Source organism: Alligator sinensis, unplaced genomic scaffold, assembly GCF_000455745.1.
Source record: "Alligator sinensis unplaced genomic scaffold, ASM45574v1 scaffold652_1, whole genome shotgun sequence".
In the NCBI taxonomy this organism is placed as follows: domain Eukaryota; kingdom Metazoa; phylum Chordata; order Crocodylia; family Alligatoridae; genus Alligator; species Alligator sinensis.
The window spans coordinates 522,517-534,330 of NW_005842010.1; the positions used below are offsets into that span (position 1 = coordinate 522,517).

The 11,814-nt window shown below is 40.6% G+C and overlaps 1 protein-coding gene across 1 annotated transcript in view; it reads right to left on the minus strand.

The window, feature by feature from the left end:
• The window catches only part of LOC102376026, a 51,246-nt gene extending 39,875 nt beyond the window's left edge, over window positions 1–11,371 (minus strand). Inside the window, exon 1 of the mRNA XM_006021900.1 lies at window positions 11,117–11,371. Within this exon, the coding sequence (XP_006021962.1) occupies window positions 11,117–11,371 (255 nt within the window). The remainder of the gene's footprint in view (window positions 1–11,116) is intronic.
• Between the last annotated feature and the right edge of the window lie 443 nt (window positions 11,372–11,814).

An 11,814-nucleotide genomic window follows, 5' to 3' on the forward strand; every position in this document is an offset into this window, starting at 1 on the left:
ATTCCTGGGACCCAGTCTATGATCATACAGCTTACTTTAATCTGTGTGATTGTAGGTCAGGTCCCACTCGTGCACATGTTCACTGATGCTAGGAGCCATGCTAGGAATGTGATCTAAGTAAGCTGGAGTAGGTTAGTGGGTCTTGGGGTGGGTGGGGTGGCAACTCTGAGGGTGGGGCAGAGGGCTAAAAATATTCCAGTTATGGTGGAGGAGGGTAGGAAATGTGTATCCCTGGGGGTAAGAGAATCAGTTAGGCTTTCCCAGCCCTGGGGCTGTGCTTCAAATGTGTACAGATATTTTGTAGATCAGGCTAACTTGTGCCAATCTTGGTTAACCTTCTCAGGTGATCTAAGTTAGATAGGGCCAGCCATTTTTTTTTTTTGCTTGATCTAACCTCCTAAAATGTACATACAGATTGTCACTTAGATCATTGGCCATCATGTAATTTGAGGATGATCTCTACCATGGCTCATTGATGGGTCTTGAGGTGATTTTTAAGAGTTCAGTCCTTGAGCCACAAACCTGTCCACAGAAGTTGCAGGTCCTTCAATGGGGACAGTAAGTTGCAGGCTGGGATTCTTCTTCTTTTTCTTCCTCCACTCTTTCTTCTCTGCTTTGATGGCAAGACGTTTTATTTTAAAGCAGCCTGCCACTTGATTGCAATTGCAATGCCATTGGAGTCAGTCGACAGCCAGTTCCTCCCAGCTCTTGATATCAACATCCATTTTGTTGAAGTATGCCTTTAATGTGTTTATGTAGCATTTTTTCTGGACACCACAAGATCTCATGCCATTACTAAGCTGGGAGTAGAGCACTTGTTTTGAGAGTTGGGCATCTGCACACAATGTCTGGTTTATTGAAGTTAGTGTTTGAGGAACAATGAGTCAATGCTGGTAACATTGGCTTTAGCAAGCAGCAATCTTCCCATTTTATGTGGGGGATTTTCTGGAGTCATCCAGGCTTTTGAGATAATGATGGTAGATTACCCACATTCCACATCTGTAGAGGAGAGTGGGGATGATGATTACATTTTAGATCTGGGTCTTGGTGTGTTTCCAGATACAGTGATGAATAAAGACATGCTGAAGTAATTTCCCAAAGGAGGCACTTGTACACCAGATCCAGGGGGTCGGACTTGATGATCTGCTCAGGTCCCCTCTCACCCTACATCTACAAATCCTATGCTGGATCTCCTCATCAATGTTAACTCTCTGAGTGAGGTGGCTACCAAGGAAGGGAAAATACTCAGTTACCTCCAGGGTCTTTCCCTCAATGGTAGTTTGGGGAGAGGGGGTTGCATTCATGGCCTAGGGCAGGGTGGTAGAGCACTTTGGTTAGTTAAAATGGTCTAACTGTAACATCTGCATGTACTCTGAGATATATTAATGTTCCTGGTTCTAGAAACCCATAGGTTCCTGGCTAGAGGGCTTTTCTTTTGCAATCAAGATTATGGTAATCACCAAATTTGGGGACAGGAAGGCATTATTCCTCTAAGCTGGAATGTCAAGAACAATTTTTTTTTGGTTTGTTTGTCTTTTGCTTGTCTCTACTTTGAGTCTTTGTCCTTATCTTTGCAGCATATATTAACTGCCCATTTCCTCTCATTGCAGCTGCAAGGCACTGGCTTCATTAATTTCTCCTACCTGTGGTGGAATAAGTTCTTGATGTTTTTCACATTGTTCCTTGTAGTTGTGAATGAGAGTTTGAAAGGGTGATTTCTTACACTAACTATTGCCTGCAAATGCAATGTATTGAATTTGATGCCCTGTGAGGCTCCTTCCATTCCTGTTTCCATATTCCCATGACTACTTGCAAAGTACAGCTTTGTAGAATCAGAGCCATACTATATTATTTTTGGGTGGTGATATTATTATAAAAATATGAAAAAAACCAGAAGGAACTAGACAGAAAGTATGTATTAATGCAGTGGATGACATGTAAAAGTCTGTAGCTGTAGGTTGGCCAAACACTTATTAATATATTTACCTTTCTTGAAGGTTCTGCGAATATGTAATAGTCCACTTGCATATTTCATAAAATAGGATAAGGAGAGCATGCTTAGCTCTGAACAAAATATACAGATGCTATCAAATAGTTAACATAAAAGAAACGTACAGAGATTTTCAATTACATCAATTATATAATTACACATTTGTGTTTGTGAACATTCTTGAGTGCAGCCCTAGTGTGTCAGCACTAGCGATGATAATGGAAACCTTACTGAAATATATTCAATGTATTCTCCCTGCAGACAATTCCTTTTGACAGAGTTCCAGTTTTACGATTAAAAAGGAAAAGGAAATACTATGGCTAAGGAAACATGAATGTTTTACACTTACTGATAGATATTTGTCCTCTGGTGGAAGTCTTGTCCTGATAAGCTCAGTACTATGGTAAAAGACTGCTGTATAAGTAGCTAGCTAACTAGAGCTGCTGTTTGATTCCAAGGTGGTACAACTCCCTTCATCTCAATAACAGTCACCTACAGATGTGACATTGCATTTTCTGTTTACAAGAAACACCTTTGATTTCTTCTATCTCAACTCCTTTTCAAAGATTTTGTATGCAAAATAATACCTGTACTTGAACTCTTTTTATCTTACTGAATATAAGATAGGAGTGAAGCAGGGCTAACCAAAGGCACTTGATTTTTCAAAAGGTGTTGATCTTCTGTTCTTTGAAAAACAGGCTCATCTAAAGTTTGTTTGACCATTCAGAATTTGAGGTATTCAGATTTAATGGTCTCTTGGAAATCCAGATTAAATTAGAAGAGAAAAGAAATGTAATAGTGCAAGAATGAGGGGTGCATCCGAGTGACATTTTAGAACGTGTTGCTCTTTTGAATTTTCTTAGTTTTGAAAAAAAATGCCAAAAGCCAATCAGTAGAGAACAATCTATATCTCAAAATGCCAACTGCTGCCAAGGAGAGAGAAAAAAGTAACACTAATAGAGCAACTACCTCCACTATTTTTATACAATAAAAGTCAAAATAAATTACGTTAAAAAGGGAAACACAGAGACTTTGCAAGAAAAGAAAGATATTCACTGCTATGATGATGATTAATTCCATGCCAGATAAAACTGAAGACAACATACTTAAGAAATGAGCTCAAGTAGAGCTACTGACAAGAGACTAAGAAATTATGAACTGTGCAAGAGAGATAACAATAATCAGAAAACAGATGTGGGAAATGTTTTAAACATATATTTATTTTCAAGATATCAGGAAAGAGAAGAAAGTGGTAAAGAGGAGATTCAGGAGGGTAACTTTGAGATTAGAGTTACAGGTTTTCACACGCACTTACTTTCAGGGAAGCTATCCCTTTCTATATAATTTACTTCAGAAAGTCCATATCAAAATTGCATGGAAGCTGAACTCTGCACATTGTTATAGGGATGCCAGCATAAGAGGGAATTGGAAAGTATGTAACTCAAAACTCAGGGACCTGTGACTAGTAAATCTAGGGAAGAATTACCCTATGATCTGCAATTTAGATGGTAGGCTGGGAGAGCTATTTTTGAGAATAATCTCTGGTAGACCTGAATAATTTCACAAATCGTTGCTATTGCAAATATCAAATGCTGAATCCAGAATGGCTTCAAGAGTATCAGTTTAGGAGATAAGTAGTAATAGCTTTCAAAGCTAAATATTGCCCTTAGAGCTTGATATTTCTTCTTAATTGCTATTTGTGGGCAAATTAACTTAAGGTTCTTAAGTATGTTTTCCATGGGACAGTGACAAATGATTTAGAAAACTGTGAAAGAGAAAGTCTGTAAAACTCATTTATGTTAATCTAATCTTTTCAACAAATGTTGTCAGCTAACCCCTGTAGTATCAGTTTGGAGAGGAATTCTGCATCAGGTTTATTGCACCTGAATAAATACTCCCTTTATGTGTAAGTGTCTTGTTTTAATTTTTTTCCATGAAACTTAACTGATCTTTGTTAAATGGCTGGAAAAAGGGGATTTTAGTATAAAGGTCAGTGCTCTCTCATGTATCATTTGCATCTGGGTGAATATTCATCAGTCTCCTTTTTCTGTCGTTTAGGCCTCTGGCACTTGTTAATTTAATGGCACAATGGATCTGATCCCAACAGTTGTGCCTCCTGCCATATCACTTGTACATGGCAGAATGTGTGATTTTTGGGATCAGATTCCAATTGTGCCATTATTACTTGCCAGTGCAAGAGTAGCCTGGGATCATGATCCTGGGCTTCTCTTCCACCAGCAAATTGAGAAAGCCACTTGTCCACAGCTTGGCATGAACCTGTGTGGTCCCAGGGGTGATTATCAGTCCCAGCTGTGAAATTGCCCCTGGGGATGAAACAAGATGTTCGTGTGGTCCCAGGTTTGGGACAGACAATCAGAGTCTGTGTACCAGGATGTCAGAAAGCCTTGTGTGAAGCCCAGAGGCACAAGCGATTTTTAAAGTTTCAGCTATGTAGGGACCCCAGGATCAGGAAACCTCTCCCTGATCTCAGAGTACCCATGCACCAGGGAAGTCAGAAAACCATGTGTGCAGCCTGGCTGTACATGCACTTTTTAAAGATCTCAACACACAGGATCCCCAGGACCAGGAAACCTCTTCCTGATCCCAGGGTCTCTGTGCTGGGATGTGTCAAGTGCCTTGCTGCACATCTCCCTAGGAGTTGGTTGCATGGCTGCTCCACATGGCTGTCAGGCTGTCATCATTGGGGAGCTCCGAGCCCTGCCATGCACCCTGTCTCACGTTCAATTTAAGGCACCATGAAAACTCACCACAAAAATGTTACATACACTTTTGTCTCACCGTTAATTACCTGGAGGTGTGTCAGTGTTACTGTTTATGTGGCTATTAACAGGTTAATTGTGTTTTAAGGTCACTGTTTGCTGGGGGCCCTAGAGTAATATAACTACCTTGTATCTGTTGCCATTGTTCAATACAAATTCCTTAGTGATGGAATGTGTGAAGAGACACTTAGGCAAATGACTATGCTCTGCGAGTAATCATCCTGAAGTGAGTGGGACTTTGTAGGATTAGGACCTAACAGACAACTAAATCTGAATTTTGCAGCCTTCTGGAAGTTTATACTTGACGAAACATTCCCTATCTTAGGTTAAATTGAGAAATGGCTGTTAATTGTTAAGGCTTCAGAGCAAATCCATTCTTTAATTGCATTTGTCATCATTTGTAGTATTAAAAGGCAGGAAACTGAGTAATATTGTTGTTTGACTACACTTTTCAGCATAAGATTTCTTGTGTTATTGTCTATGAGTATGTATGCACATTCTTCGACAGGAATGAATAATTTCACAACTACTTCATTTTTTGATACAAAGCCAACTTTTACATTCTTATGTACAAATTCCTCTTTTTCATTAAAAATAAATACTTAAAAGTTTTACTCCCTCAGATTGTGATTCTTGGCTTTCAGAAAACAGTTAGAATACTAACCCATCTTATAATGAATGCTAATCTTTGATTGTTGCATAAGACTTGGAGGCACAAGACAACCGTGAATTTTAAAATGAAGCTTCGTATTTCTGCAGTTGCTTGATAAGAAACTCAGCAACTAGGAACCTTGCTAAGGTTCATAAAATTTAAACACTAGAGAATAACAAAGTCTTTAGTCCTCTACTACAACACTTTATTTCTGAGCAAAGGCTGTAGAGTACTTACATGATTACAAAAAGCAGAAGGTACCATTTATATTCTATGAAGATATTCATTGCTGACCAAATGTAATATTTATAAATCACTTTTTTGTGCATTGAATATATTAGGCCATTGCAGGATACTTTGTAGATAAACAATAATCCATACTTTGGTTGTCCTGATGATTACCAGATCAAATGATGTGTTTTCTTGAGTGGTCGTGTAGAGATAGTAGAATCACCTCTGTGTGAAATTTTTTATGGGAGAAGTGGATTACTGGTAGCAAATTGATGCTTTTGATCTTTCTGGTGACTGAACCAGTGATATCCCAAGACAGGAAAGGCTACTGCTTGTTTTTTTAAGTCCTTCATTTTTTTTCATGTTAAAGCCATTTTTATAATCCCCAAACATTTTGGTCTGTGAACAAACACTTTGTTATGTAAATAATCCTGATAATGTAGCTCAGATGGTTGAACAATCTGTACCTCATTTAAATAGCAAATTTTTTTGAACATAAGAAGGGTTTGATTTAATATAGCATTTTTGATTCACTTGCTTGCATCGTCTGTTTGGCTTTAAAAAAAGGGTGGGGGAGTAAATTGTGATAATAGCGTTATGGAGCCAAATACTGTTGGGCTATTTGTGGAATAATAGCCATGTAGCATATGCAAATCATACTGATATAGTGGGTTTTTGTGCACATAATAAGGGATTATGTAATCCATGGACATTACGTACAGATTAACCTAAGACAATAAGAAATTTAAAGTTGATCACTTCCATCAAAAACTCCTGAGTGTATGCTTCAGCTATATATGAACCAGGTCCTTACTGTTTAAGCATCTCCTTTAAATTAGATATTTTATATGATGTCAGTATTACTGCTATGAAAAACTGAAAATGGGTTTGTTACCTTATGTTTGATCTCAATAGAATATTAATTGATAATAGATGTACATTGACAAACCCTAGAACAAATAGGGACTGTAAGTAAAACTAGCTCTTCACAATAAAAGCCCCTCTGTCTCAAAAGCCAAGAGAGAAAAGGAAGAAAAACAGTAGAAGAAATACTTGCTGTCATAATGTTATCTGTAGATGATAGTGGAAATCCTTCAGTGAAAATTGCTAGTGAGTTTTCTCTCTGGTAAATTAGTTGGGCTCACTTGAGAAAAAGATTGCTCATGTAAAAAGATTGTTTAAAAAAAAACAGTTGTTCATGTAATATATGAATATTTTAAATGTCAATTCCATCAGAAGCATATCATTATGACTTTATCTTCTTCACACTCAAAAATATAAAAACGTCTTTTTTTTTTTAATGTCCTTCATTTTAAGACTGAAACAGGGGCAGATCTAGGGAGTGGTGCAGTTCCACTCCACTTTTGACTGTTGGTCCTCCCAAAGTTTAAAACAAATTGGGTGCCTCTACAAATTGAATTAATGCAACACAATCAACTCTGGTGCACATTGCACTGGAGTTTATTGCTCCTGGGTACCATGTTTACATGTACACCCAGGACCACAGCACGTTGATCCAGGTCAGAATATCCCTGGCTGGCAAGAGGCTCAGGAGGACAGCCGGGAGGCAGCCACTGCACTGAAACACTTCATGCCCCAGCCAGCCCCATCAGTGTCTACATGTGTATTGCTGCCCACTAAACGATGCTGCTGTAGGATAGTACTTGTGGGCATTTATACACATACCTTTTCATCCCACAATGCGCCAGAGATCCAGAAAGTTGGAGTAGATGCGATTAACTGAGTTTGCACTGCACACAAGCTGATGGGCACTGCACTGCATCATGTACAGTTGTATAAGTGGAAAAATATGCATCAGCGCTGAGAAAATGGGGGTGGTGTGCCTTTGAACTAAAACACCTCCGATGCGTTTTATTTCAAAATTGCACCTCCACCATTTTCTCAGTGCTAACATGCATTTTGCTGCCTATACAACTGTGGTGCAAGCATGTGTACAAATGCCCTGTGTTTACAATTATGAACCTACAGTGGAGTTAATTAGTTTACTGCTGCCTAATAGGGGTGCTAGTGTAGACACTGAGACTTTACCATAGAGTTAATTAGGAAGCTGTACAGTAAATGTCTTGTGCCCACTGTCTGGCTGTGGCAGCAGAATTACTATTCAGGCAGAAGTGATGGAGTGACTTGACCTCATGGCTCATTATAACCTACCTGATTTCTTCTAAACTCTTCATTCCACAGGTGTTAACAACCCTCTCTCCTTTTTTATGGTATTAATGTTCCACTAATCAAGTTATTCTTTATGCTCCAGTTCTGCTCTTAGTTCCTCCTAATAATGTAGCTCCTGCTCCACACCCCTTCCGACTGTTTTAACTCTAGCAAAAACATAAATTCAGGTGTAGAAACATGATCTCAGGAGAACATTAACTCAAGTGTGGGAATAATTTTCAGCAAAGCATTGGATGCACCATCAAGATGCTCAAGAAGGCTTGAATTTGTTTTAAAAATCAGAAAGAGATGTGCATTTAATTATGATGGCTGCAGCACTAATGAAAAAATGTTTTTGATTATTTTTGCCTAGTTTGTTCTTTTTTTTAATACAAACTTACCATATAACGAATTAATACCTATTCCAATTATGAACGATGTGTACCCCCAGTGGCTGGGGCGGGGGGGGGGGGGGGGGGGACTGCAATGGCAGGAGTGTGGCAGCAGCGTGGTGGCGGTAAGCAGGGGAGCTCCCGCAGACACTACTGGTGCTGTTGGCGGTGGGAGTGGAGGGGCGGGGAGCACCCAGCAGGGGTTGGCGACCACACACAGACGCCGCTATGAGCACCGATCAGGGGTTGGCGACCACACACAGACGCCGCTAACACTGTGGGCAGTAGCCAGCGGGGATCATGAACTGAGCAGTTACCCCCTTTTTGTAGGGGGTGCAGTGCCACATTCAGGGGGTGCATGTGCACCTATGTGCACCCCCTACGTATCACCCCTGATTCCAAGCAATTTATATTTGTTTTTTTCTGTGATCTTAAACTGAGTAATATAGCCCTAGGCCCCTAGCATGGTAGTCAAGTTTCTAGTATTTTTTACCTGGAGACAATTGTATGTTGTATTTTATGTGATTATGTACCCCATCATCTTCATCCCCCTTTTAAAAAACCTAGATCCATCAAGGACTAAAATATGTAATTGCACAATGATTCACTGTAGAATACTGTATTGTTTCAATTATTCAATTTGTTCAACCCTGCATATAAGTTTATCCCACATTTTCTGGTTTAATTTGAGGAAAAATATTTTTCCCTAAATACAAGTTAATAATTACAGACAAGGACACTGACTTGTTTTTGCTATTCTTTGAAAGCAGAATCAAATAACTAAGGAGAGCACCCAAAGAATAAAATGCACTAAAAACATGGAGGAAAAACTGCACTGGAAAAAATTCTGACTTGGTACTATTATTGCATTCATTAAAAATGACATGCGAGTACAAAAGTGAGGACTATAGGGTAGGTTACGCTTCAACTCTGCAAGTTGACTGTCACTTCTATATGGCTCTTTGAGAGGGGAGGTATGGGAAGTAGACTTTAGAAGAATACAGTATAGACCTTTATAATCCAGTCACTTTGCCCAATCAAGAAAGATAAATTAGCTTCTAATAGAATGTAGACTTGTTTTTTTTCTTTTCCTTCAGTTGGATTTAACCATTTTCTCCATTCTCTCACAGCACAAAAACACAGAGTCAAAACTATTCTTGGGAGTAAAATGGCATTGGGGAGTGAATGGGAATTCTCAGGATCTACCTCAAAGGCATGCCTCATCTCCTGCATTTTTTCCATCATCCAGTGATCTACCAGTTATCCTGGCACTCTTGTGAATGCTGTTAAAATCATAGAAAATCAGGGTTTGAAGGGACCTCAGAAGGTCATCTAGTCCAAACCCCTGCTCAAAGCAGGACCATCCCTAACTATCTCATCCCAGCCAAAGCTTTGTCTAGCTAGGCATTTATACCTTCAAGGAGGTTGTGGAATCTCCATTGAGATTTCACAGCCTCCACAATGTTCCCTGACTTGGAGTAACCTGTTCCAATACTTTAGATCCTCCTGGTGAGAAAGATGTTTGTAGTATTTAACCTCAACTTCCCTTGCGGCAATTTAAGATCATTGATCCTTGTTCTGTCACCTGCCATCACTGAGAAACATTTAGCTCCATCCTCTTTGGAACGACCTTTCAGGTAGTTGAAGGCTGCTATTAAATCCTGCCCCCCCCCCCCCCCCGTCTTTCTTTCTCGCACCCCCCCCCCCGTCTTCTTTTCTCCAGACTAAATAAGCCCAGTTCCCTCAGCCTCTCCTCAGAATTCATGTGCACCAGCCCCCTAACTGTTTTTGTTGCCCTCCGATTGCGTCTCTTCAATTTGTCCATATCCTTTCTGTAGTGGGGGCCCAAAACTGGACATAATACTCTAGATGTGACCTCACCAGTCCGGAATAGAGGGGAAGAATCACTTCCCTCATTCAGCTGGCAATGCTCTTACAATGCAGCTCAGTATGCCAGTAGCCTTCTTGGTAACAGGGGCACATTGTTGGCTTATATTCATCTTATTGTCCACTGTAACCCCCAGGTCCTTTTCTGCACAGCTGTTGCGTACCCAGTTAGGTCCCAGACTTCCAGTGCCAGTGCATGGGATTGTTCCATCCTAAGTGCAAAACTTTGCACTTATTCTTATTAAACCTCAAGAGATTTATTTGGGTCCAATCCTCCAATGTGTCAAAGTCTCTCTGATTTCTAGTCCTACCCTCCAGCGTATCTACTACTCCTCTCAGCTGGGTTTCATCTGCAAACTTGCTGAGGGTGCACTTCATTCCATTTTCCTACCCATTGATGAAGATACTGAACAAAACCTGCCCCAGGACTGACTGCTCAAGCAGTCCACTTGATTCTGGCTGCCAACTAGACATTGAGCCATTGATAGATACTCATTGATCCTGATGATCCAGCCAGCTTCCTATCCACCTTACAGTCCATTCATCCAACCCAAGCTTGCTTAGCTTGCTTGTGAGAATATTGTGGGAGACCATATAAAAAGCCTTGCTAAAGTCAAATCCATGATGACTGTTTCTAATCACCTTCTCCTCCAAGTGCTTAGAAATGGATTCCTTGAGTACCTGCTCCATGATTTTCTAGGAACGTAGGTGAGGCTGACTAGTCTGTAGTTCCCTGGATCCTCTTTCTTCCCTGTCTTAAAGATGGGCACTATATTTGTCCTTTTCCAATCATCTGGGGCCTCACCTGTTGCCACAAGTTTTCAAACATAATGGCCAGTGGCTCTATAATCACATTGGCCAACTCCCTAAGCACTTTTAGGTGCATCACATCTGGCCCCATGAGCTTGTACATGTCCAGCTTTTCTAAATAGTCCTGAACCTGTTCTTTTGCCACTGTTGGCTGCTTACTTCCTTCCCAAACTGTGCTGCTAAGTGCAGTGGTCAGGGAGCTTACCTTGCCTGTGAATGCTGAGGTGAAAAAGGTATTGAATACTTCAGCCTTTTCTGCATCGTGTGTCATTAGGTTGACTCCAACATTTGGTAAAGGACTCACACTTTTCCTGATCTGTCTCTTGTTCCTGACATACTTGTAGAAACCCTTCTTGTTACCCTTTGTATCCCTTGCTAGGTGCAACTCCAACTGTTCTTTAGCTTTCCTGATTTCATCCCTGCATGGCTGAGCAATACTCCTGTACTCCTCTCTAGTCATTTGTCCAAGTTTCCACTTATTGGAAGCTTTCTTTTTGTGTTTTAGCTCCCTGGGTGCAGGCAGAAGTATAGCTCCCAGCTGTAACCCAGAACGATTTCTGCAAAGCATTCTGAGTTGCAATGTCATCCCAGACCAAACAGAAGCACACTGTTGGTTTCAGGGAGGAGGAGAATCTAGCTACAGGCTGGGAGCCTGCATCCAGGTTCCCACAGCAATGGCCACAGCTCTCTGTCAGTGCTCACTATTTTTAGAATGAGAGGGTGGAAAGGCAGCGGAGGGAGCTCATTCTTGAGGCTCCCTAACTGGTGCTGAAGTGTGGGGTGAATGAATTGGAGCCACTCCACCTTTAAAGGAGCTCCAATACACCTGCTCCACCCCCTGAGGGGGGCTGAAAAATCCCCAGACTGAACTCCCTCCACTCCCCATCTCCCTCCCATTCTGAA